The sequence below is a fragment of the Rosa chinensis genome, chromosome 3, assembly GCF_002994745.2.
Source record: "Rosa chinensis cultivar Old Blush chromosome 3, RchiOBHm-V2, whole genome shotgun sequence".
NCBI lineage: Eukaryota > Viridiplantae > Streptophyta > Magnoliopsida > Rosales > Rosaceae > Rosa > Rosa chinensis.
Genome location: NC_037090.1, coordinates 18,943,457 through 18,970,664, shown reverse-complemented (window position 1 = coordinate 18,970,664; position 27,208 = coordinate 18,943,457). Strand labels below are relative to the sequence as shown.

The 27,208-nt window shown below is 37.6% G+C and overlaps 3 protein-coding genes across 4 annotated transcripts; 1 reads left to right on the top strand and 2 right to left on the bottom strand.

The window, feature by feature from the left end:
• Positions 1-5,641: 5,641 nt before the first annotated feature.
• Positions 5,642-6,717, bottom strand: LOC112195077 (protein YIPF5 homolog). Its single transcript, XM_024335427.2, has one exon. The coding sequence runs from the start codon at positions 6,635-6,637 to the stop codon at positions 5,873-5,875; it is 765 nt and encodes a 254-aa protein (XP_024191195.1). The 5' UTR covers positions 6,638-6,717; the 3' UTR covers positions 5,642-5,872.
• A 787-nt stretch (positions 6,718-7,504) lies between these two features.
• LOC112193269 (CAAX prenyl protease 2) lies at positions 7,505-11,112 on the top strand. Its single transcript, XM_024333344.2, has 8 exons — positions 7,505-7,816; positions 8,085-8,144; positions 8,314-8,526; positions 8,726-8,837; positions 9,424-9,495; positions 9,626-9,688; positions 9,877-9,954; positions 10,760-11,112. The coding sequence occupies exons 1-8, from the start codon at positions 7,613-7,615 to the stop codon at positions 10,891-10,893; spliced, it is 936 nt and encodes a 311-aa protein (XP_024189112.1). The 5' UTR covers positions 7,505-7,612; the 3' UTR covers positions 10,894-11,112.
• Positions 11,113-14,705: 3,593 nt separating this feature from the next.
• Positions 14,706-16,501, bottom strand: LOC112194878 (protein LITTLE ZIPPER 4). Of its 2 annotated transcripts, none has more exons than XM_024335129.2 (2): positions 16,161-16,501; positions 14,706-15,290 (listed from the first exon to the last, which is right to left on the bottom strand). In XM_024335129.2, the coding sequence occupies exon 2, from the start codon at positions 15,260-15,262 to the stop codon at positions 15,017-15,019; it is 246 nt and encodes an 81-aa protein (XP_024190897.1). In that variant the 5' UTR covers positions 15,263-15,290; positions 16,161-16,501; the 3' UTR covers positions 14,706-15,016. The 2 variants fall into 2 exon arrangements, with proteins under 2 accessions (XP_024190897.1, XP_024190898.1); XM_024335130.2 differs by lacking the exon at positions 16,161-16,501 and adding an exon at positions 15,472-15,977.
• Positions 16,502-27,208: the final 10,707 nt, after the last annotated feature.

Sequence of the window (27,208 nt, the reverse complement as noted above, 5' to 3'; positions counted from 1 at the left end):
TGATATCATTTTGGGACATACTCTAGATGCTTATTATAATCAGGGGTTTAGGCTCAATGTCTCCCCTTGTATTCGATAGTTTTATTAATCAAGACTTGAGGCAGCCACACCAGCCTTTTTTTTCAACAAAAAAAGAAAAGAAAAGAAAGAATAAACTGCATAAACTATTGATAAAGGGTTTAGAAGTTCGACATTGAGAACTATGATTTTGACTATAAACGACACTACAACAACAAAGATTAAAAATTTGCATAAAGCCGATATCTTCTTTCCTTTCTCCTTTAACAGATATGTTTTCTCTCTCAAGAAAACAAAGGCTTGTTGTCATTGCATTTGCTTTGAAAGAGATGATGTAGATGATCAAGGTAAATGATTGGTGACGCTTAGAGAGAGGAGAAAGCAAGTTAGGAAGCATTTCTCTCTCTGCCTAGAAGAACAAGAACACTTGAGTGTTCTTCAAAGAGAAAGCAAAGAAAGCATAATTTTTTTGTTTGAGTCCAAAAGTAATTTTGGCTAGAGACTTGAGAATATTCAGTTCACTGGACCAACCTGCAACCCAAAATAGTTTTGTAATTATTATTGGTTGGGCTACGCATAAGCCTAAGTTGGTGAGTAAAACGAGTCCTATGCAACTAGAACAAGAATTCAACTAGGAATACATTTAATAATCCTTTAGTCGCAAGGAACAACTGAGCTTGTATAAATAGAAGGCTCTAGGGCATCCCCATCCCAAAACGACATTAGTGTTTTGGAAGGCTTTGCTGATGCTGGGTACCTCACTGACCCACACAAAGGTCGTTCCTAATCTAGTTATGTGTTCACCATGGGTAAGACCGTGATATCTTAGAGATCTACAAAACAAACTCTTGTCGCTACATCTTCGAACCATGCAGAGATTATTTCTCTTCACCAAGTAGTTCGTGAACGTATATGGATTGGATCTATAATTACGCATGTCCGAAGTAATTGGAGTTTGAAGTCTACCACAGATGAGCCTACAAGCATTTATGAGGATAATCCTGCTTGCATTGAACAAATGAAGCAAGGCTACATTAAAGGTGACAACACCAAGCATAATCAGCAACAACAGACTCTCCTCAAGATCAAAGTGAACTAGGTTCGATCTGAGAACAATGTGGCAGACTTGTTTACTAAGTCACTGCCTAAATCCACTTTCGAGAAACATGTTGGTAGCATCGGTTTACGAAAGTTATCTGAACTCTCATGATCGTAGTCATCAGGGGAGATGCAGACATCAGGGGGGGTGTCTACATGTATGGTCTCGAAATATGAAGGGTGTGTTGTACTCTTTTTCTCCTTTGACCAAGTTTATTTTTGTCCCACTAGGTTTTTGTTACTTGGCAAGGTTTTTGACTAGGTGACGAGAAGAGCACCATGTTTGGGCGACACAAGAGGGAGTGTTTAAGGCACCTAGTTTGTGTGTCTGTCTCAAACTCTAATTACTTATATGAGTTGTAATAGGGTTAGTCTTACCAATATCTACGGAGATATTTCAATTATTGTATGATTCAGTTACCTTGTAAGACGCAGATTCCTTTGCTTGTAATCCTCTATATAAAGAGTCTCCTATTATCAATGAAAGTACAACTCATTCTCTCCCAATTTATGATTCCCTAAAACAATATTAAATATAAAACTATGCATGAAATGTACGAGCAAAGTTTGTGGCCTCGTGGTTAAGGCGCAAGCTTTGGTTTAGATGGTACAATGTTCGACTCTCGCAGACGTCCCTTAGGGAGAATATTTCAATTTACTTTGAATTATTCTTTTTTCTTAGTTGGTATACGATATGGTAATATCGTTGGTATACGAGATCTTGTACTGTAATTGAACCGAAGACTTGTCTGGGTACGGCTCAGCCGAGCCGAAACTTCGGTAGACTAATAATTTGGCCCAATGAGATATGGGTCGATTTGAAAACCAGCTAGTTCAGCTCATTCGACCCAAAATGCCTGTCCTAAAAATTAGGATATGAGAAGTGAATTACAAAGGCCACAATCTTGATCAAACTCGACCATGCTTGATCAAAAATAGAATTAAATAAAAGAAGGTAGAAGTAAATTAATGAATTTAATTTTTTGGGTGATTGGTCAAATCCTAAAGTTTAATTTTAATGGTGTCTAATGACAGATTACAACAATGACTTAAGTGAATTGCACAGTTGAATTTGAGTGAGTAAAGTGATACTTTTAAAAATTAATGACCGAAATATCGAATGTGCCATAAATTTTTTTTTTTTTTTTGAAATCTACAAATAAAGTTATCATATGAGACTACCAAAAGAAAATGAGGATGATTACTTTCAGGACGTTGTATTGGACCACCAAACATCTGTATCAGCCTATACGAGACTAGTATGAAAATGAGAGGACGGCACTTGCATATAGCGTTCCCCTAGTTTTGGGATACTAACGGTTAGCCACCATAGATTGCAATATCTTCACTTACAGAATCAAAATTGAAGGAACTTCTACTTCCTCTGAATGGCTCAGACCCAGCGTCTAAATGTCGGGTTTCATTTTTCTCAACGAAATCCCAATGAGGTTTCACTCTCTTTTGGTGAAGACCAAAAGCCTCAAAGAATGGCAGCCTGAGGAGCTGTCCCAAGGGCACCGGTTCCGGTATCATTACAACATTAGCACCAGTCTTGTAGACAATGCTTCTGAAACTGTTGGAATCGCACGAGAGATATCAGTTATAGGCAGCAGGCAATTTGCAAGAAGAACATCTCCGGCTGCAGTGAAATATCTGTCCCAGTTGTACTGTGGAGGAGGAATGCTCTCAACCGCCTCGAGATCAATCTCAAAAAGATCATCTTCGTCTTCCATGTCTGATAAAATATGACATCTGCTTAGCCCTGCATGTTCTGCAGAAGAAGAACCTCCAAGGAGAGAAGCCATGGTGATCCAAAGATATGGTTTCCTATTCCTATTATGTACACGTTCAGATTTTGGGTGTTGGGTGGGTAGGGTGGAGTTCAGGTGGTAAGTAGAACGCCCTCCAACAAATCAACAAAGATAAATAAAGAATGTGGAGGTTGGTCTTTGAAAGCTGCATTTTATTAGTCCAATCCCCCACGTATGGCTGACAAATATCTGTTGTATCCAATATTCACGTCATTTTTAGATTGTAACTCATCCCCAGGAAACAAGAAAAAGAAAACGACTACCTAGTTGGATGACCAGTTAATAACAGAACAATGAAATCTATTCAAAATCTACAAATAGACCACCAAAACCACTAAAAAGTCTTGTGCGGTAGACCTAACTACCTCAACAGAACAGAAGATATCCCACACATTCCTCTAATAGATAATAGAAGCAACGTCAGTCAGAGCCTTAAGTAAAGATAATTCCAGAACAATACAAAAACCGGCCTGCACTATTGACTTTATATATACATATATATATATATATATATATATATATATTTTTAGTATGGAAGAAGCACAATTTGACATTTTGTTAGCTTATTGCACTCCATTGTGCGAATATGAGGATTATAATGAACTCATGTTTAGAGAGATGGGTCATTTAAATTAAGGTTAAATTTCTTTTATGGTACCTGAGGTATGACTAATTTGACACTTTGGTATCTAGTCTTCAAAATAGGACAATTTGATATCTGAACTTAGCTTTCGTTTGACAGTTTGATACTTCTGTTAATTTTTTTTTAGTTAAATGTAAGGATAAAATTGACATTTAGAATATATATTTAAAAAATAAAAAAAAGTCCTAGGTCTTCATCATTTTTTTGAGTCATTTGGGAGAAAATAAGCATGAATTAATGCTTTTGGGTTACTTTAAAGATGACATAATTAAATTTTATGTTTAAAAAATTAGTCGTCTTGATTTGAATACTCAAGAGACTACTTTCACTAGATTAGACATAGTTCGGTGGAGTAGTCTTGTGGATGTTCAAATCACGATTACTATATTTCTTAAACATAAAATTCAATTATTTCAGCTTCAACATAACCCATAAGCATAGTAATTCATACCTATAAAATGATGAAGAATGGCCATCAACCCACAAAACTCATGTTTTTTATTTTATTTTTGTACATATATTCTAAATGTCAATTTTACCCTTATATTTAATTGAAAAAAAATAAGTTCAAGTATCAAATTGTCCTCTTTTGAAGACCAGGTACAAACACAAGCAATAACCAATAATCTTGAAATTTAACCATGTTGACGATACTAACAGTGAGTTCGGACACCTACAAACTAATAATCTCGACTTTTTATAATTTTGAAGATATCTTATCGGTGGACTCAACTCTAAAGATCAAAACGACCAGATCCACGTTACTTCTCCATCATGAAGTATGTCATTCATTTGCTTCATGCCTTAAACTAGAAATGCAGAAAAGAGATTTATGATTCATGAACATTTTACAGAAGCAGAGTAAGTTCACCATCTTCAGTAATCTTTCTCTTTATGCATCTGGCAAATTTATGTGTAAGTTATGGATTTCCTACGCTTCAGTTACAGAACTACAGATGAGACTTGGCCTAAGCATTGGTGCCTTTGGGCCCTTTCAAGAACAGATGGGGTCATTCAGATAGATGTATATAGAGGCAACAACAAGTGTAAATTTCAAATTTTTTTCCAGTGCAATGTCGGGGAAAAACCACTTAGGCATCAAGATTTACCAACTACTTTCAGAATAATTAACAGAGACTAGGAGAATTGTAAATAGTTAAAATGAGTCAAACTTTCTGAAAAAAACAAAACAAAACAAAAGTAAATAAGACATGTGAGTATGCATTGCATGACTTAACCTAGACAAAATATCACATCTTTAACACATTTTACCATCATACGGAAGAATTACGCACAACCTTCACGATTTTTTTTCCTGATCAGGAAAGATCATTACTTTTCCTTTAGTATAAGAAACATCATTTCTGTTTGAGACAGGAATACCAGTTCTGGGCTCCAAGTATCACACTCTGAAATCAAACAACTGTTTGCATGTTATATGTGTGCTTTGTGGTTAAGGCCTTAGGGAAACTGTTAACTATAACAAGAAATATTTGAAGCGAACTCAGATATATAACCACCTTAAAATCCCATTACAAAATATAGACCTACAGAGGTTTCAGGCACATGCTATGATACAAAGACGCAAGATGAATAAGACACCTACATGTTGTAGCTAAACTAAACCAGGGAGCGAAATGACTCAACTAATTCTTGAAGACAAGCTTTCAACTAAAGATGGAAAGGAACCTAACATTTTCTCTAAGACCATGAAGATATAGTGCACAGCTTTCACCCACTGCACTACAAGTCATATTCTAGTTCTAACAGAGGAAATTTCAACATCCTCCTTTAGGAAGACGATAGCACAACAAATCCAAAAAACAAAAGCAAAGGATAAAGAAATCGGCAAAATCTAAAAGCATAGTGACCTTAAATTCCAATTTCATCATTTCCAATAAGGATGAAGGAATAAATTTACTCTAAACATGATGCATAAGTTCACTGGACAAATGGTAACATCACCATTTTCTACAATTGCAGCGTAAAGTCATAAAATCCAATCCAACATCAGATTCATCTAAGGAGGAGCCAATAGCACAACAAATCCAAAAAGAAAAAGAAATGGATAATGAAAAACAGCATAATCGAAACGCATAGGCGACCTTCAAATCCAATTCCATCATTTCCAACAAGGATGATGGGGAAAAAAAATTACTCTAAACATGATGAATGAGTTCATGGGCCAAATGGTAGCATCACCATTACCTACATTAGCAACAAAAACAAATCCAGCATCATATTCATCTAAACTTTCGTAGCTACAACACGTTCACTATGAACAAAGCACCAAAATTCAGTACTAAAATATAACGAGAAGCGAAAACAGAGTGTAAATCAAGAAGCACGCATACGCTATCAGCCCCCGATGCTCGTCACCTCCATCAGCAAGAGCAACCATAAGGGCCGTACAAACCCTAGTGGCCCACAAAACAAAGACCCCGGCCACCGCGAACCTGAAAGTCCCGCCTTGCGGCACGAACAGCGAGGCAGCCGATAAAATCACCACCGGTAACAAACAGTAGCCGACGACGCTCGTACACCTGTGCAGGTCGAGGTTCCCATTCCGGCCGGCCAACATGTTGAAGACGACGTAGAGGAAGATGGAGGAGACGACGATCCAGCCGAGAATCACGCCGAATTGGATCTTCCCGGCGAGCAATTGAAAGAGGCAGAGGGACATGTAGAGGAGGATCGGGCCGGAAAGGTCCGAGTCCTTGTGGACGGCCGGGTTGGCCCGGAAGGGATTGAGGATCGACTTGGTCTTTCTCCATATTTGATCTGGATGGATGCCGAGCTCGTCGAGGAGTGGCTCCTCGTCCTCGAAGCTTGTGCCACCGGGAACCGAACCGCCGGAGCCAATGGGGCCGCCGAATAGGGGGCCGGAGGAGGAGGAGGCGGCGGCGGAGCCAATGTCGAAGGACATGAAGGGGATGCTGGAGGTGGAGGATCGGGGAGGTTGAAACGGCGCCGTCGCGACTCGGCGTTGCTGGATGTTGTTGGATCCGGCGCTGGGGTTTCCGCCGGAGGGAAACACCACCGGTGGTACGGCGAACTCCTTCGTCATCTGGATCGGAATATCGAACGGAGATTTGGGGATTTTTGGGGTGACCCCGGTGAAAGAGCAAGGAATAATGAAGTGGAAGTCTAAGAGCCATATAAGTAAGGGTATGTTCGACCTTTCGGAAAATGTTGTTCCTTCAGTTAACAGTGAGTTCTTCCTTGCAGGACGCCAGATGACGTGTAGAAAGTATCGAAATTACAAAAAAGGACTTTAGAAATTCTTCATTTGTGATTAATACATTTTCATTTTATTATTTTTATAATTTAATCTTTCAAATTTTAGAAATATTGTTTAATCATCTGATTGAATGATTTGAATCAAACAGACAATTTTTACAATAATTACTACTATTGTGATTAATTTGACAATTTAGTCACTAAATAATAGTTTTAAGAATTTGTTAAATAAAAGTGAATTTCAACTATTGTAAAAATTTCTCGACACGGATTATTCTATAAGCCTAAAAACTTAAAAAACATTAGAGGAACAGTCTGATCTCAATAAAATAAAATAAAACAATATGTAAAGTTGTAAACTGTATACTTGTGCTTGGTGTTAAAAACACAGGTGTGTCATTTGTACAAAAGGATGTGAATATCATCTGCCTTACCAAAATATAAGGTGAAAAAATATTAAACACAATTATGAATAATATGTCCGAGCGTGGAGCTGAGCCTCTCAGTTAGGCTCGGTTCTAAATCCTGTTTCAAAAAAAAAAAAACATTAAACACAATTGAAAATGAATGAACTCATTCACCCTGTCATACTTCAATCGTAAAAGAATTATATCTCTTTTTGTATTCGACAGTTTCATTAATCAAGTGCGGCCGCACCAGTTTTTTATTTGGAAAAAGAAAAAAAAAATGTGCCCAAGAAGTAAAGGGGTAAATCACAAATCTCTCTTCGAACTCAGTGAACTGTTCTGTAAGTCAACTGAAAAATCAAACTCAGTGAAGTCTCTTCTCTAAGGCGCAGTTAATGGAGGACGGAGCTCTTTCAAAACCCGCGGCGGTGCTGGCTTGCGCCGCCATGGCTTCATTCTACGTCGGGATTCTCTACGCCCCCACTTTACTTCTTCGTCTTCCTCCTCCTTCTTCCCACAATAACTTTTTGATCCGACGGTTCATATGCGCCGGAGTTTCCTCCCTGGTCTCCGTCGTCGTTTCTGCTCTGCTCCTCCCCGTAAGTCATTTTCTGACTGTACTACGGATCTTCAAGTGGACTTTGAACAATGATAGCTCTATAACTACGCTGCACAGGATTTAACTTCTTTAATATTGGTTTTATTGATTGGGTTTCTGATATGAACTGAATGAAATTGTTGTTTCTTGCTCGTTTGCTACTTATTTTCTGCTACTGAGTACTATTATTGATTGATTGATTGTTTGAAATTTTATAATTGGTATTGATCAGATTAGCTTACTTTGTTCACATTGTTGAGTAATGACAGATTAAAAGCGGAGAAGCATCGGATTTGTTAGGTGTATATGGCATACGGACTGATCATATTGTGAGTATTCTCATGCTAAAGTTGAATCCTGGTGGGATTTGTTTGGTCAATTTTGTGTAAATGTGTGTTCGAAGCAAGGGTCGTTCATAGCTGTTTGGTATGCAGATTGGGGAACGGTGAATGCTTGCTAAAATTTGCGTGCTGAATTGCAATTTTATGTGTGAAACAGTGGCAAGCCCTGGTCTTTCCTCTATCATTGACAGCGCTTATGTATGCCGGATCCTTGACATTCATGTCTCTATTATTGATTCATTCGTTGAGGGAAGACGTGAATTGTAGTGGAGGGCTTTCGTTTGACTATATCAAAAGTATCTCACTGGAGGCTGCTGCCTCTTTGCGTTCAATTTCTTCCAGTGTTATGCATTGGCGTAATTATGTTGTGGTGAGTTGCCTTGTATGCTTTCGTACTGAATTTTGTTTGCTTCTTTTATGTAAACGATATAACTATACTTTTTCTTCTTAGTAAGTGGAATTATATCATGTCATGGAGATAGTGTCATGTCAACACTTCGGATTCTGTAGATGTGTGATAAAGCCTAAATGTATTTCTGGGAATTAAATTCCTGTATTACTTTGAACAGGCTCCAGTTACGGAAGAGTTGGTGTTTAGAGCATGCATGATACCATTGCTTCTCTGCGCAGGATTCCAAAAAAACACAGTCATATTTTTATGCCCTATATTCTTCAGTTTGGGTAAGTAAACATATTTCATTTCTTGCAGATATTAGATGTTCATCATGAATTCATGTTCAAGGTTGGTTATTGAGTAGATGTCTTAAAAGTAACTATGAGTGCATGCTCTCAAATAGAAATAGAGAATTAAGCAACTAGAAAGGTTCCTTCTCTAATATCTAGGGATCTTCTAGAAACTTGTTCTTTGATTTTGTATTAATTGTAGATGGCATTAGTGGCTCATCCCTTTTTAGTTTTGGATGTTGTTGAAGTGCTATCTCCCATGCGTCCTAAGCTTACTGTTGTGTTTGTGAAATTCATGCTCGTCTGTTAGAATTGGGTTCAATCAGAACCAATACATGTTAAATTAATAGTATGTAGTTAGATTATACTATTAACTGCTAGTATGTCTTCTGGTTGCCTTTGCTGTCTCTGAAATTCCAAAGTTTTGTTAGTGCAGCATAGTGGCTTCAATTTTCCCCTTTGTAGTGCTCAAGTACTCATTATGACAGTTCCATTTGAATTGATTTAAGTTTATTTTTATGTCGCATTAGTCAGCTGAACTTGGAGAGAAATTAGTATTATTGTGCATAATTACTCTGTGCAGCTCATTTGAACCATCTAATGGATGTCTATATCAAACAACAGAATAACTGGACCAAAGCCTGCATGATTATAGGTATGCTCAACTTTTCATTCGCATTGGATGGAAACAGAGATTTCAACCTGGAGAAATGGTTACTAGGCAGTTTCCTTTTTTTGTTCTTATAATAAACATTAACTCAATGGACGAAACGTGCCTTGGTCAGGTCTCCAGCTTGGATATACTGTGGTCTTTGGCTCATATGCATCTTTTCTCTTCATTCAAACAGGTAGGGGATTGTTTCCACTTCTCTGTTATTGTTATCATGTCTGTTGTCCATAATATTGCCTTTTTTATTACGTGGACTATAAAATAGTACATTATGAGGTATACATAACACAAGCATTATCATTTTCTCCTTTTCCTGTGCATTTTTTTTTTTTGGTAATTGATACATGTAATATTTATTCCTTGCAGGACATTTTATTGCTCCCGTAGTTGCTCACATGTTTTGCAATATTATGGGATTGCCAGTGTTAGTTTCACCAGGGAAAGGTATGAGAATAACGTGCTTGGTAACTAAATGCATAACTACATTTCCAGGAAACAATGCATACCTGAAAAACCATAGCATGCACAGATAGATACTAACCTAGTGTGATTTTTCTTCTTCATAGATGTTGCTGGAGCCTGATAGTTATTAACAATTCTAGATCCAAAGTCATACTATCTGTTTCTATCATCATGGAAATATTTCCCGGAACTGGGGAAGATTGTTAATCTTTTGGTTACCAACATGGAAAGCCAATTGTATACATGAATTCAGTCACGAATAACTTATTCTAATTTTTTTTCTTTCTCCTAACAAGGTTGAGACACACACACACATCTATTTATACACATATATAAGTAATCCATGCTACCTAGGTAATAAATATTATGCAAGAGGGGGAATAAATAATACACATTCTCATTATGAAATATTACATGTATCAATTAACAAAAAAAAAAAAAAATTACATGCATAATATTTATTCCCCGCCCTCTTAAAGTAATCCATGATACAAACGAAAACTACAAGAGGGGGAATAAATAATTAAAATAATTATGGGAATCAAGAATTGATCAGTTTAAATGACAAGCAGAAACATGAGCATCGATCCAGGAGCTGCTTAAGCAGATTCAAGCGAAATCTTTTCCTTCCCATGGGTTCTCACCCTAAACATTCTCATTATGAAAGCTAGAATGCTTCACTTAAAGGCCTCTAATGCTTGTGGTCTCCCTGCAGCTGTGTTTTATAACTCTATTATGTTCAATTCTTGGCAAGTGAAAGCTCATTTTATTTACATTATTGTCTCAGGGATAATAAGTGTGGCATTTATAGCTGGAGTGCTGGGGTTCCTTTGGTTGCTTTTTCCTATTACAAACTCGGGTTTGTACAATGACAGAACAGATAATTGTAGATGTTGGCAGGGATATTGTTCTGGGAACTAGGCCTGTGAAATGTTTAGAATGATAACTGAATATATCTGCCGAGGACGCTTCTCATAGTCATCAGCAGCTTGTGCCATACTAACATTATTCCTCAAAAGAGAGCCACCGGTTGACTTAGGATTGTTACGGATTTATCAGCCAACAAATTAGTGCGGAAGATTGTAAAGCTTATGACAATTCGTAAATGCGTCTGTGGAATTGATATTTTCTCTTCTCTTATCTCGATCTCTTTTTTTTTCTCTGTCTTGAATGAAAAATTTAAAGAGGCCATCTGACTTGCATTCAAGGGCGAGGCCACCTCCCAATTCAGTTCTACTAGAGAACATCAATCAGGGTATACCGCTATAGGTTTCGGTATAGAACTTGCTGATCAATAATGGTATCAAAGACCAGTAGATTCGTCGGTCAACAAATTACATCAATAATCAGTAGAAATGTTTCTAGAATTAACATAACTAACATAGTGCAAAGGGGGGAAATGATCGAGATTTGGCAGTGTTGTGGTGTGATGCCGTGTGATCCAGGAGTTTCCAGTTAATTTTTCTAGCTCTGGTATTGCAGAACTCATATAACTTGTTTTACGAAATGGAGTATGTTACATTATCCATTTTTTAGAGTTATTGTAAATTGACCAATAAAACATGTTACACGTATTATATACTTGTAAAATGAAAAATTATTTTATGAATTACCAAATGACACTTTAACTTTCTCCATTTCAATTTAAGAACTCCATTGTTTTTCAATACATAAAAAGATAAAGAATTTGGAGGAGTCTCTTAACCATCGATAGAAAAGCAAAAGAAAAAAATACCGACCACTTACAAAATCTGCAGTTTAGAAAATGTCATCACAATCAACTAAACGTCTTTGAGACAACCTTGTAAGCAAATAGTTAATGTCCTTAATGAGCAAATATATGCACCACGGAACTCTAATGGTTATTAGCTACAAGATTTTGGAAACCTATCCAACTTGTCCTTCTTCAAGAGAGAAAATAGGTTTTCATTGAATGATCCATTAAAATGGTTGAACCAATATTTCAATTTCAGTAAGATTTCACAATTTGATGCAGTCAATCTGATGAAGTAATTGTAGTAGGGGTCTAGTCTTTAGGGCCAACATCAGAGACCTGCATTGCTTGATAGACCTCCTTCTACACTTCAAACGTCTTATAAGATATTGCTATGATGACCAGAATCTCAGGGATGACAATGTGAACCAAGATCAATGAATGCTGATGGGAATAATAATAATTACCAAACAAATATGGCATAAACCCATCTAAACCCTGTGTGGATTCATTTGTGTTTTTCAATTTTCAATAAAATCTGGGCCTGTATTTATGTGTTTTAGCAGGAACCTTTATCTTGGTCTTTGAATGAGATTTCAGTCATCATAGCCCTTTGATCCTATTTTCAACCCTCAAATTGATTTTGCTGAGCTTGTGATGATGTGGGTATGGTGTCCTCTCAGAGGGTCTTTAATAAGGTACCATGTAGGGCATTTGAGGACCTAGCTAGGAAGGTTTGTTAGGCACATTGAGTTTTGATTAGACATTTTCTTATGTTGTATGATGGTCAACTAAGGACCATGTCACATATTGTCACGTCCATGACCATGAGTTTGATTTTGTGGGTTTTTTCAAACTCAATGAACCCTCATTGACTTCTGTGTTTTGAATCCTTTTGATGTTCGATGACGTTTATCCCTTGGATTAGATCCTCCCATCAACTCTCCACTCAGATAGAATCGGAATGAAATGACCCTTTTCAAAATATAAAATTTACAGTGTACATGTATAAATATTTCTTTAATCTTTTAATTACTAGTTTTGCCTTTGGACACATTAACATTAGATGAATGAGAGTCTCTTCCATAAGGTGGTCAAACCAATTGTTTGTCTGACCGTCCAATTATCCAATGCAAAATAGAGGGGTACGTAACCATGTAAGAAGTGATGGTATATTCATATTTACATGAACAAGATAAGGGTGTTTTGGATATAGTTATTTATATTAAAATGTAATTACTAATTAGTGAGGTAAATGTGTCGCGTGACACGGTTGTCTCACTTAAAAATTTCTCTAAATAGATATGTGAAATTAACAAGTTTTCTTATTTATGATTTTCTATGTCTCCGTATCCTCTTGAATGAAGTATATGAGTGAAATAGTGAAATGAAGTGGCGTGTTTTGTAAGTGTAAATAGATATGTGAAAACTAACCCATTTTCTTATTTATGATTTCTTGTGTCTCTGTGTCCTCTTGAAGGAAGTATACGAGTGAAAATGGTGAAATGAAGTGGTGTGCTTTGTAAGTGTATAGCACATAGGAGATATTATTAAGTTGCAAAATAAGTGAATGGATATTACAAAAATGGGCACTACAAATTTGATTTCTTAACAAAGTATGAGTAATGTGAGAATTACTTCCTTTTTGTTTTCTTAAATTTTTCGGTTATGTGATTTTACATGTTAAGGGATAAAGTTCAAATATGAAGGGAATTAGAGGTAGATTTTCTTTTTTAAATAATTAAATAACTATCTTAACTATTTTGGTCATGAACAGTTTCATAAAATAAAATAAATAAGGGTTATTATCACAAATGGTACCTGAACTTATCATTTATTTTATCGATGGTACCTGAACTTCAATTTTGATCACAACCAGTACTTGAACTTTTCGATTTCATTTTAAATGGTACCTAAGGCCACCTTCGGTTACTATTCCGGCCAAAAAAGCCAAATCTAAGAAAACAAAAGATAAAAAAAACAAGTTCAAGGCAAGTTTATTACCAAAAAATCATCACTATATATGATCGCAACTCTCGAAATCATCAAAAATCATCACTATGATCACCTCCCATGTCGTTTTTAGTCGGAATAGTGACCGAAGGTGGCTCTAGGTACCATTTAAAATGAAATCGAAAAGTTCGGGTACTGGTTGTGATCAAAATTGAAGTTCAGGTACCATCGATAAGATTGAGGTATAGTTCAGGTACCATTTGTGATAAGAACCCAATAAATAAATAAGCAAAGACCAAGAAGACAAGAAGGTGATAAACGAGTTTTCGATTAAGATCAATCAGCCAGAACGATTTGTGAGGGTTTGTGAATGATATGAGAATTGTGAAAGATTTTGACTGTTTGACAAGCATAACAGATGTTACCAAGTTTTACAGCGGTCAAAACCATGTGACTTGACAACTTTCAAGCACCAGATAGTCTGAAATTTCCAATTTGCTCATCTGTATGTTTTTCTAACGGGTAAATTTGAAATTGAGAATTATGAGATGTAGAGAGATGTCTTTTGACATGTGTCACAAGGTAGAAGATGCTGCCAAGTTTTACCGTTAGAAATCAGAAAATGGAACTGGATTACATTGCTTGATTAGGAAGGAGTTATACTTTGTCATTATCTTTTACCTAATTTAAACTTGGAGTACGTTACACAGTAGATTTATGGGATTTATTCATTTATATTTAGTGTGTTTTTTTCTAAGAGGGTGAAGCTTAAAAGTCTTCAGAAAACAAAGGTCCAGGTTAAAAGTGAAAATATACAGAGGGTATTCTCTTGCCACAAACTAGAAGATGATGCCATGTTTTTACAGTGGATGGAAAAGAAAAGAAATATTTTTATCTATTTCTATTAATATTATCTGGGTTTTCAACCATCTCTGAAGCATTGAAGTACTAAACCATTGATGAGGTTTGGATTTTTCAGAAATATACTGATTGTATTTTCTGAGGAGTGCACTAATTCCTACTAAGATATTGAGAGGAAACAGTTAATAACAGAGAGAGAGAGAGCCAAAGCTACAGTGATATTATATTTCTTTCTAGCACAAGAGCTTGATACATATATATCCTTGTAGACCATGCAGAAATTTATATCCTAAGGCCCCCCCAAAAGAAGAAAACACATAATAAAATATGGAAACAGAAGCAGCAGAGTTAAAGATCCTTGTAAATCACAAAGATACATACACCACTGCTACTTGTCCTATGTACCTAAAGCTGAAACTACCACCTCTGAGGCTCTGACTAGCTTAAAATATTACACAAAAAAAGGGGTAAGTCCTAGTGGGGTCATAAAGAGATTTGGTCCACAAATCTAAGCTTTCAGTTGCTGGAACTGGAAGGATGATTGTTTGAGTTGTTGTTGTTGGTGGAGCTCAGGTTAAGATTCAGATCAGGCACAGTGTTTGAAGCACCATTGGCTTTGTTTGGCTTTGAAAGCTTCTGCTTCAGCTCAGAAAGAAGGGCCTGATTCTCTTGGTTCAGAAGCTGTGCCTTCTTCCTCAGCCTCTCATTCTCTTTCATTATGTACACATTCTGCAAGTACAGCTTCGAGTTTAGCCTTTCCATTGCTGTGAAACAAAGCCTTGGGTTTTTCCTGTGAAAACAAAAGGAGCATCTCAGAATCTCATAGTATTATTTCTTTATTGCCATACATAAGACACTAACATTATACTATATTCTAACCCAACACAAAAAATAAAAAGGAATATATAGTGCCTATATTGAAGAAAACAAAATGTTACCCACTAGCTGTTTGAAGTTGGAAAACAGATTACCAATGTGAAATAATTAGTTGCTTGCTTTCTGCTACTGCTTTAATAGATATACTTATGACTGTTTTATGAAAAGGAGATGAGAAACAGAGGAAAACAGAGCAGAACAGAGCAACTAAAACTAATCTTGGACCACTATTTATAGACTACTAAGTGGGTTGTTTGCCAGTAAGCAAAAGAGGGATGGAATCATAAGTAGTCTAAACCTGCACTCAATGAAAGGGAAAAAAAATGGTGTCTTTCGGCTTCCCAAATCGAAAAGAAAGGGATAAAATCAAAACAAACAGCACAGACTTATCAAGTTAGTTTAGGTCTCTGTTTCCATTGTAACAGAATTGGCAAATGCAATTCTTGCATACCCTTTTGTGTATTGAAGAAGAAGGTATGATCAAAAGGTTCAAATTTTGAAAAAAGAAAAATACGAATAAATCCCATTAAAAAAAAAAACAAATGTTGGAGTATCCAAGATGTGAAAAACATTCTAAAGGCATCTGCAGACATTCTTTCCTGAAAATGAGGTGATTCTGGAACACACAAAAGAAATTAACAGAAACACAATGTGAACCTCACCACCAAGGCAATTCATTCAACAAAAACACCCTTATGAAAACTAAGCAAGCAAAGGAAGAGAGAGATATAGAGGGAGGGAAGTATATATGTTTTGAAAAAGAAGAAATGAATAAAGAAATGACCTTTTGGTTTCGGAGAGAGCAGAGGCAATCTGGTATCGTAACAAGAAGTAGAGCAGTGTAAAAGGCAGAGAGAGAGCTACAGCTTTCTTGTGTGTGGTGAAGAAGTGAGGGACAAAAGGAACAAAGAGGGTCTTAATTTATAGGCCAAAATCAAAGAAAGCTTCTTCTTCATGGATCTTCAGAGAGAGAGAGAGAGAGAGGGAGGGAGGGAGAGTTTCATGAGGGTTGGGGGGGACATGCCCCTCTCTCTCTGACACAACAATCATGCATGTGTAAGCATGGAAGGCGGCCGGTTAAGAGCCTTAAAGAAAAAAGAAAAATACAGATTTTTAGTGTTTTGGGTTTCTATGAATGATGATGGATATGGCGTCATGTGAATGATGATGGGTTTTGCTTGGGGTTTTGCAGAGCAGGGGCATTTTCGTCCGCAGAATCTTCAAAATTATGGAACTTAATGACTACCTCTTTCCTCTTTCTATCTCTCTAGCTTCTATGGCTAAAATGTAAAATGATGGTGGGCTAGGCCGTCCCAAGATTCGCAATGATGGTTTGGATTGGGTTCTAAACCATCATCACCACCTCTTCCTCTCCTCCATCATCAATAGCTCTTTTGTTTTATTTATGCTCCTTCTATTCCTAAAACCAAAAACCCTCTTCTTCTTTCCTCTTCCCTTATTTAGTTCAGCCATTATTAATTCAATTTGGGCAAGAAATCTATCTTCTGCAATATTGTGATCTTTTGGGTCATATCAAGGATTATACATCCAAAATAGGGACACAACCCAGATGGCCATTTTGGTGAATAACAATGATACTTGAACAGTTTCATTTGCCTAGAGCAGTGTTTCACTGTTTTGAGGCAACCCATTAACCCAAAATGTGAATCCCTAAAAGAAAAAGGAAAAAGGGGGTTTAGGGAAGAGGGGTTAACTTGTTGTAGGGTATACCTAAAAACCCAGATGACCATTTTAGCCCTCTAGATATGGTTATATCTTGCACGATTTGCATCCCCTTATGGATGATGGTGTTTTGTTTTACGTTATTATACTCATAATTATAAGCCAAGCTAGTATCATAAGTGTAAAGCAAGTTTTTATTTTATTTTTTTGTGCCAAATATAGAGGGTGAGCTTGAAATAATGTGTGAAGGAAATTGGGGGCCAAAGACAGCTTAAAAATCCTCATGGGTTATGAGTGGCTTAACGTGAACCATCATGGTTTGAGAGGTGCTGTTTTGGATGGGTTCTATCATCTATGGGTAAAATCGTCACACTGGTTTTGCTGTCCCTCGTGGAGCTCGTTCATTTCTACTATTCCATTTGGGAGTTGCTTACATCAACCTAATTATGGGTTCTATCAACGGGTTGGCAATGCGTGTGATTACTTTATTGCCCCCTACGGTTTGTTTCCATTGCAATTTTAAGAGAACTCGAAGGGTTCATGTGGTGCATGAGGTTGCACCTGCAGTTTCTATTTGAAAACCTTCTTCTATTTTTTTTTGAAACGATTTCAAAACCTTCTTTTTCAAGTTTAATATTTGGTAGTTTTATTGTAAAGCCAAAAAAAAAAAAAAAAAACACCCTTCTAATTTCAGTTTTGCTTAACATGGGAAAGAGATTGACATAGGGTGCCATTTTTATTTTAATATTGGTAATGAAATAAATACCAACCAACAACTTGCATGTCTTGCTCGCATTGTACCTTTTTTTTTTGGTCTGATGCTTGCATTGTACTTTGAACCACTTTTCAAGTCATCGTACCCTTAAGCGGAAGAAATTTCAACCATGCGTGTATTTTTATTCTGAAAAAGGAGAATTTCTCAATTTCTCTTTGGAGATTCAACTTCTATTGTAAAAATAAAAAAAAATAAAAAAAATGTAATGGAAGATGCGTGTTCCTAGTAGGTTCTAGACTCAACTTGTTTCCCTATGGAGTAGAACTAGGACAAGTCCAGTTTTGTGGCGATAGATGGGATTGTCTTGATAATGAGTCCCAATCCTGAGACCAAATAATGATACTTATGTTTGACTAGTTAATATTTCTCTATGCCAAAAGTACATTGTAGTGTTAAGTTTTAGTTCAAATGCGCTCAACTCAAGGAGATTTCTCACATTATATTTTCAGTTTGGATCGCCACTTATTGGGTATACACTTAACTAGATAATAAATTAGATTTTGATCCAATCTCATGATATTAATGATATCGTATACTATTTCAATTTGATTGTAATCCGGAACTGTAAACTCATAAATCAATAGAGTGGATATGGATTAAGTTGAGTTGCTTTTTTTCTTTTTCTTTTTTTGTTTCCAATTTCCTAGCTACACTTTCTAATATATTATTCTAAATTTTAAAACCTAAAAAATTACTTAGGTAATGTCTATTTCTGTCGCTAGTTAAAATGGTGAGTCATATGTGTAGTTTTGCTTCATTACTGAAATTGATATTTGCAGTCAGTATCACTCTTGAAAACAAAGCATACCAAATCTGGTTAATTATTTACCCATATCGAAGAAATAGATATGTTATGATAATAACCTTCTAGTTTTTGACAGAAGAACGTAATTTATATTAAATCAAAGATGATGGTTGCAATTGTTGAAATAGAAATCTTAATCATCAATGGGGAAAACTTATTCTGCAGTCCCAGACCATAATACACGTGGTGGTCCGGGTTAATGTTATTAATCCATACAACGTAACATGTATTTGTTGCTGATTGGTTCCCTTAATTTAATTTTCTTTCACCTCCTACAATGGTCCCTATCAAATTCTAGTGATATTACTGGCTCAAATAACCACATTACAATGTAACGTAGTAGTCCAACGTCATAGAATAATTGCTCACTAGCGGGAGCTAATATTAACCTTGGTTGGTTAATATGAAATATTAAGGCAGAACAAAGCATATGTTGTCATAATAGTGTATTTGGCAAAAACAATGCAGCTACAATTGATGTAGGTTATCCTCGTCCCAAAAGGCATGTTGCTCTACTCGCCAATGCACTCAATTGTGGTGCTGACAATGTAGTAGCCCTAGATATCTCACATCAATAGGTTTGCATGTGAGTACCTTACCCAACAAATAAGCCTAAGAATTTCGCTTGGCAGTTTCTCTTTCCATCATCCCAGCATCCACTATCCCGCTGCCAGAAGCCAGCGCAAGGGAAGCAGTAAAGCTAGCCTTCATGTTGTAGATGGAGGCCATCAGAGTAAAGGATAAGAAGCATCCAGTGCATTCAGGTTTTGCGAGTTGCACTAGGATTTCAGAGAGAAAACTTAGAGATCCCTACGCATAAATTGTTAAGTTTATGGAAGTTTTTTTTTTTTTTTTAAGGTTCAATTAAAAGAGTTCTTATCTAAATATCCTCACATGTTTTAACAATTAATGTTCATCAGACTAATTTTGTAATCCCACATATTTAGACCTAAACCCCAATGAAATGTAAGGGCATGTTTGTAAGCATACCACTCATGTCGTAGTCACCAATTATGAGTATAGAGTTGATACATTTCCACATATCTCCCATATAAATCCCTGTTATTTTAATTTTTAATGAATTTGAAAACAAGCAACTTCAAAGCATGCAAGACGCTCTTCAAATTTTTTTTTTTGGTTGAAATGTCATTTATTATACAATTCAGCAAGCAGTACAATAATGACCCGCCCTTGAGGGACTGTGAGAAAGAGTGATTACTCAGAGTACACTACCAAGCACACTCCAATACAACCACAAAGTACACCCCTAGCACACCCACCTTCTAGGAATACGCCGAAACAAAGAAAAATAGACCTCAAAAGAGGAATAAAATGAATGAATGAAGTGTCTAATTTCTTTATGATCAGCTCACACAAAAAAAAAAAAAATATCCTAGACCCATCGTCCTTTAGTAAAAAAGAAAGAAAAACCAAAATAAAAATAAAAGATAAAGCCCTAGAGTTCATATGGACCCATGACACCCAAGTCCATGCCCAAAAAGCCCAACCACAGCAAACCTTAGGTGAGAAGTCTCCCTCCTCCAAAATACTGTTGTAGTACTCCGAAAATTTGTTATTATTTTCTAAGGATATTTAGGAATTACTTAGTGGTTATTGGACGGTTTTGTAGCTCATGGATGGAGCGGAAGTGTTTCCGGCGAATAATTATTCAAGATGCATCATTTTAAGGGGGCGCGAAGGTTGACTTTTTATTCGTTGGGTTTCTCCCAAAGCTTCCCTCACAAAAGTTGTAGAGCGCATCGATATGAGTTCGTGGACATGTGGAATGCCGAAATCGGAGTTCGTATGAGAAAGTTATGGTAAGCGGAAGTTTCTGCCATTTTTAGAAATTACTATAAATAGAAGTTTCCGAAAATGAAAATCATTATTTGATATTTTCGAAAACTTTCTGTTTTTGGATAGTCCTTTTCTCTACGTTCTCTCTCTTCGAAACCCTGGGATCCGAAATTTTCCGTCCGACTCGACTTTTTCTCTGATCTCCGGCGACCTCCCGCCTTGAAACCTGCACAGACTTCTTCGCCTCCTTGTTCCGGTCTTCCCTGTAGCATCCTCTAGCAATGATTTGCACCATTCGCGGTGCTGCAAGGCCGTGACTTTGAGTGCAGTTGGACTCGATCGGTTCTTCAATCTCCTACGACGGCGGGGCTTCAAACCAAGCCTGTGAAGCTCGCAGCAGCCTCCTCTGTCGATCCTTGGTGGTTGTTTGGAGCGATTTATGTTGGAATTGGTTCAACTCACAGTGAATAGTAAGTTCTAGCTTTGGACAGCGATAGGCGGCGATCTAGACCGAGTTAGCTTGAACCCTAAGTATTAAAGTTGCTCTACTTGGTATTCTTGATATTTTGGACGGTTGGATTAGTATGGTTTTAAGTTTTGGCCGGTGGTGGTTGTGCCACCACCTATGGTGGCACTTTGGTGGCGTTCCGGCCATGTAAGGAGCAGTTTCTTTTGTTATTTATCATTTACTCGTCGATACGAGCATTTTGATATATAATACGTAATTTTTGGAGATCGTATGAATATGTTATGATTTTTACGGTTTCGAACCGTTCGATTTTTTGATCAGTGAGGATTCGAGCGTTCGATCGACTTGTGGTTTTGACATATCGATCGTAGAAGTATTCCGGAGACTTTAGGTGGTCTAGGTTGTGGTTTCACCTCGATTGGCGTTACGTATCTGGATTTTAGTTCAAAATAGGGGTTTCGAACTTTAATCACTTGTGATTGTGTACTAAGTTGAGACCGTATGTGATTAGGTACTTGACGAAGTATTCTTAGACAGATATTTTGAGGTTGTGATTACTCTGTTCTGTATAGAAGATGCAGTAGGATTCTGAGGTGAGTAATCTCACAATGTTCATTTACGAACAAGTTTACCTTATCGTTTTGGGAGTTATTTAGTTAACTGCAAACTATAGCTGGTATTAGTAGCATTCCTGAGTGAATGACTATGTGTGTGTGTGTGTGTATTTACGTGAAATATACATGTGTAGGTGGTTTTGTTGTGTTGAAAACAATATATGTGATAGGTTTCATTTTATTGTTTTCGGGTTTACTTGTTGGAAAACAATATATTGTGGAAATGGTTGATTTCTATTGTTTTGAAAAGTGTTGTGTATCGTGAAACATTTTTAGGTCACAGGTGACTTATTAAATGTGGGTCTTGTACCGGGAGTAATTGATATAGATCAATTACGGGGAATCTTTTATTCTAGATTCGGGTAACATTTTGGATCCATTGCGACTTGCTTAATGTTTTGGTCTTTGTATCGAGAGGTCACAGATTGTGGTCAGGATTGGGTAACATTTTGGGTCCAGTGCGACTCCTTTAAATGTTTTGGTATTTATACCGTGGATCCAAAGACTTGAGAGTTGAGGATCGTCGATCAAGAAATGTGATTGAGGGTGGGTTATCGGGACCGTGCCCTTAGCCAGGGTATAGTTATGATCAGTTAGAACTCTAGTCTGTCAACCGTGGTATCTCATATGGGTAACAACGAGGTTACTTGTGACTCATGAGTACGAGTTTTTAAAAGTTAGTTTTGAGTATATTCTTTCTTTTATTGTCCATGATGAATGGGAATTGTTTCCTTAATTGAAACGTGTGGGTTTTTCAAGTGATTTGTGTGAGTTGTTTCCTTAATTGGAACGTGTGGGTTTTTCTCATGATTTGTGTGAATTGTTTGGGTTGTTGTTTTTGAGTTTACTCATACGAGCTTTCATAAGCTTACCGGGTTTGTTGTGTGGCAACCCGGTGCACTATTCAATGGTGTAGGGGTTAATCCTGCAGGTCAGGGTAATCGTGGCTGAAACTGAGGTAGCGTGCTAGCAGATTTACGGTAGGAAGCCAATTTTGTGACTTTACCGTGATTAAGACTTCCGCTTATAGTAAGCTCTGAGGACCATTTACTTATTATATTGTTGTGGCAATTTAATTAGTAACTTGTGTAATATTTAACTCTGCGGTGCGAGTCTGTATTGACATAGTGAGTTCAGGGCATTAGTATGTACTTGGTTTAAAAGGGAAAAAAATTTCAGGTATTTTGTATTGATGGCTGAATCATCACGCATGTATAATTATGAGATTATATATATTGATTTTCAAGACATCAATTGGGTTTATCAAAGACATACCCATTTTCTAATATAACAAATGCAGATTTTATATTTTCACTTTTATATAATAGCAAAAAGTAAAAATAAAATATTAAATTTATGGCCGGGCCGTAGGGTAGGGCTGAGTTTCATTTGCATGACCCATACCCTACCCTATTTTAGAAAGGGTAAGGTCGGCCCGCCCTAATGCAAGGGTCGGGTCAGGGGTCGGGCAAGCTTAGGGCGGGTTTAGGGCCAAATGATGAGGCCTAATGTGAACGTTCTCAATATTTCTCATGCGTTTGAAGAACCACAAAACATTGCTTCTACGACAAGGTTCCTCCTTGAACTGGATGACAAGTTGTTTAAAAAGACGAGACAAGGGTTAGGGTTAGGCATGATAGAACAAACTAGTCATACTCAAACAGGTAAAGAGTTTGGTTCTTGAAGTTGAGGAAAAAAATTGAGTTTGTGTATGAGAATCTCATAAGAAGATGCAAGGAAGGCGGTCTGATTTTTCACACTTCTAAGAAGTGTGATAACAACTGTTGCAGCACAAGTAACAGCATCACCAAACCTTTATGTTCTTAGTTTTGATTTAGGTTCAAATCGGTTTCTAGTGGTTCAGGTTACCTTTAAGTTTTCATCTCAGGTAACTAGAAGTTTTTCAAGTTCCATGTTTTCTAATCTGCAATAGATTTTCCATCCCAAAAAGGACAAACATTCTGAGGTGGTATGACATCTAGAACATCGTCTAGATGATTGCCTTGACTTTGGTACTTGTGGAGGAACCCCTTCTACGTAAAAGGTCTAAGGTTTCAAACCTCAATGTGTCTCCTAAAAAATTGAAGTATCCGGTGAAGCTAAATTTTTATTTTTAATCTGTGAATGCCATGAAGAAGCTCAAGCAACCGGAATTTACTTTGAAATATACACCCAAGTCTCTAGGACTTGTTGAAGCACCAGAGAGAAATGATGCAGATGAAGCCGGAAGCTATTGCGATAAAGAAGAAACGAGGTCGTCCTCTTGGAGCAAAAAATTAAGCACCATCCAAGACTAAACAGAAATGACATAGGTTCCCTTTCGATTGATACTTATCCTACTACAGTTTCTCGTACTAGCTCTAAGGGTAAGGATAAACTTGTAAAATAGGTTTCTTTGGTTTTGTACTTACTTGTTATGTTGTATTTTTACATATAAATGAAGAGGTTCCTTGAACACCACAATTGAAAGCATCGGCGAAGCGAATCAAATTAAAATTTGATTTTGTGTTAGAATGTTAAACATTATAGTGGGAGGCTTGCTTAATAAGTGAGTGTTCTTTATATCATTGGATAATACTTGGTCTTTTCTAATTTGCGTGACTAAATGATTTAGGATACAAGCATAGAAAATCATTGTAAGTGCCATTTGGTCTTGAATGAATGATATCTTCCTTTAATTCAAAAAAAATAAAGGGGCCGTGACCACTTACCCGATTTTAGGCTAAAAATTGCCCACTTACTCCACTAAGAGTTTTTTAACCCCATTTACCCAATCTAACACCCATTGACAATTTTGCCCCTATTATTAAATTGAAACTGATTTTCTCTCTCCTCCCCCTCCTCACCGATATCTCTCTCTCTCTCTCTCTCTCTCTCTCTCTCTCTCTCTCTCTCACCCACAACTAAAACAATGACAGTGAGCAAGAATCTCCGGCACGGCATCATATTTTCAGAAGAGGCGGCAAATGGAGGAGGCGCCGACCGAGTGGATCTGCATCGCCGGAGGAGTCGCACATGAAGACTGAGAGCCGCCGTATGCCGAAACAGCCCAGATGTTTTCAGGGTCGGCGGTGAGTGCGTCGACGGTGATTGCCGCCTTCTCTTTCAATTTGGTAGCCCCGGCTTCGAACACCGCCTTGCGCGACTCAATGTTTGGAGCGGCGAGGGGTGAGACGACGGAGCACGCCAGATCTGAGCAGAAGATCGAGGTCGCGGAGCTGTTGGTGAGGGACGTGGCGGCCATGTCGAGGTCGTTCTGCATATAGAGCATCCCGCCGGTGAACGATCGGGGCTGAAGCGCAAATTGACCTTCGCATTGGCTCAAGCGGAGGGCTCTCTAACATTCTGTGAGTTTGTTTGAGTTGGTCAACCCAAATCTGAAACAAAGCTGTGCGCTAGTATGTGAACGCCAGAACCAAAGAAATGAACCGCACTTTTGGACTTTTTCCTGGGATGCAATTGCATTCTTGTAATTCAAGACCACTCGTCTCATTTGTCAAAAAAAAAAAAAAAAAAAAGGACCACTCGTCTGTTGGCAAGCTAGTAACTGTGGGGTTAGATTGATGGTCTCTTGGGGGCAGTAGACACATTATTGGCCCCCAATAGACTTTGATATGAGGGACAAGGATCACTATAGTGTGGTGTTTTGATAAGTTACCTGTTGTTTTCTGTTTATTAAAGTCAAATTATTTGTGAATCCTACAAAATGGTGCATTGGGAGGCAGTAGAGACATTGGACTTTGTATTGGCGGGCAATAATCATATTACTGGGGGGCAATAATATGATTATAAATTGATCAATTGTGCCTGTAGTGCATTCATTTTGGTTTTGGGAGTTTATACAATTCACTGGGCAACAATAATATGATCACTGGGCAACAATAATATGATTACTGGGGGACAATAATATGATTACTGGGGGGCAATAATATGGTTACTGGGTATTATTAGGAGGCAATAAATTCAGACTCCGGAATCTGGTCACCAATTCGGTAGCCGGATTCATGATTCCGGTCGCCGGATTCCGGTCACCGGAGTTGGCGGCAGCCCACTGGTCACCGAAGTCCGGCAAGGTGGAGGATGACTTCTCCCTCTAAGTGAGAAAGAAGGAGAGGGCAAAAAAGTCCCAAAAATAAATAAAAAGAATAAAAAAAGAATTAATTGGGTAAAGGGGAAATAATCTCTTAGAATGTTTTGGGTAAATGGGGTTAAAAAACAGTTAGTGGAGCAAGTGGGCAAATTTTAAGTTAAAATTGGGTAAATGATCATTTCCCCAAAAATAAATAAATTGTGTAGTCTCCTCAAACTTCAATGCATTCATAAAAAGAAGATTTTTTTTATTATTATTTTTATCAATAAAAGGAAAATAGTTGAATATATTGTACTAATTGGATACAAACTCTTATGTGTTTCCATAACAGTCCAGCACAGGGTAATAGAAGCACGGATGAGTCCTGGGGCAGTGTTGCTTGTAAAGTTCTACTATTTGTTAAGAGTATTACACATGGCATCAGGATGTAGACCGGACATGCTGACTGCACTTCCTATTATGCCTAAGTTAGGTACCTTGTATTAATATTGATAGAGTAATGGTATGTGAAGAGTTAACGGTTATCATTAATGGTGATTAATGATCCCTTAAATAGGGTGAATGAGAGCTGACTGATGTTTGAACTTCGATGTGGGAGTGGATGCCTCGTCCCGAGTGTGTTGTATTAGGTAGGAGTAGCATTAAAAGTAGGGCTGCCCCTTGGATGATTCCCGGGTGAGGTATCATCTTAAATATGGTAGCCATGGTCTGAGGTTTTGCCCTGGAACACTTGGGTGTGATCCCAGGTGAATAATCTGGTGCTAATGTGTACCTTATTTATGCTTGATATATAGTTTTGAAATGGGGCTAGTGCGGTTGCCCTCAAGTCTTGATTAATGAAATTGCAGAATACAAGGGGGGGGGGGGGACGTAGAGCCTGAACCCCAGATTACAATAAGCATAAAGAGAACATCCTGAAATAATACCAAGACTCTCCACAAAATCTATGTACTCTGACAAGCACCAATTAGCAAAGAGTGCACGAATGGCTACTCTATTTGCTTTGAGATAGCAGTGACATACCGAAAAGATAACTCTATAACGAATAAGCATCTTGCAAATAACAAAGCTTTCTCACTATGTTGCCGCACGGAAACAAATCCGGCGACACTTAATTTCATCCTGCCACTAGGAGGTTGCGTCCATTTGATCAAACAAATAGCTCGCAGCCTCACTAGGCCAGATAAGGCACATTGAGTGTGCATACCTGGACAAAGCCCACGTCGCCCTACCGAAAAATGATAGGGTCTTATTGCTGGCATAAAGCCGCGTCTTACTAATTGTAAAAAACAACAAATAGAAAAAGAAACATAATAATATGGGCCTAGAGCAGAAGCCCAGGCCTAATTACCATCATGCCCATGCCAAAGCCCAAAGCTGTAGGATGCAAAACGCCAGAATCTCGCCGGCAACCTCACCTTCCGACCACCGACAGCATCGCCACCGCTACCAGCTTGTCGTCGAGAGATCGCAACCCGTCTCAGTCCCCCATTACGCCGGCTAGAGGAAACGATGCACCCAAGATCGATCACAAACTGTTGAAACCAAATCGGATCCGATTGATCCGATCTCAACGCCGATCCCAGCGCTGCTGCCTCC

Excerpts from the sequence above, each read along its gene's own strand:
- LOC112195077 (XM_024335427.2), bottom strand. The coding sequence starts at position 6,637 with ATGACGAAGGAGTTCGCCGTACCACCGGTGGTGTTTCCCTCCGGCGGA.
- LOC112193269 (XM_024333344.2), top strand. The coding sequence starts at position 7,613 with ATGGAGGACGGAGCTCTTTCAAAACCCGCGGCGGTGCTGGCTTGCGCC. Across the intron at positions 8,838-9,423 it reads CCCTATATTCTTCAGTTTGG|CTCATTTGAACCATCTAATG; the intron begins GTAAGTAAACAT and ends TACTCTGTGCAG. Across the intron at positions 9,689-9,876 it reads TTTTCTCTTCATTCAAACAG|GACATTTTATTGCTCCCGTA; the intron begins GTAGGGGATTGT and ends TATTCCTTGCAG.
- LOC112194878 (XM_024335129.2), bottom strand. The coding sequence starts at position 15,262 with ATGGAAAGGCTAAACTCGAAGCTGTACTTGCAGAATGTGTACATAATG.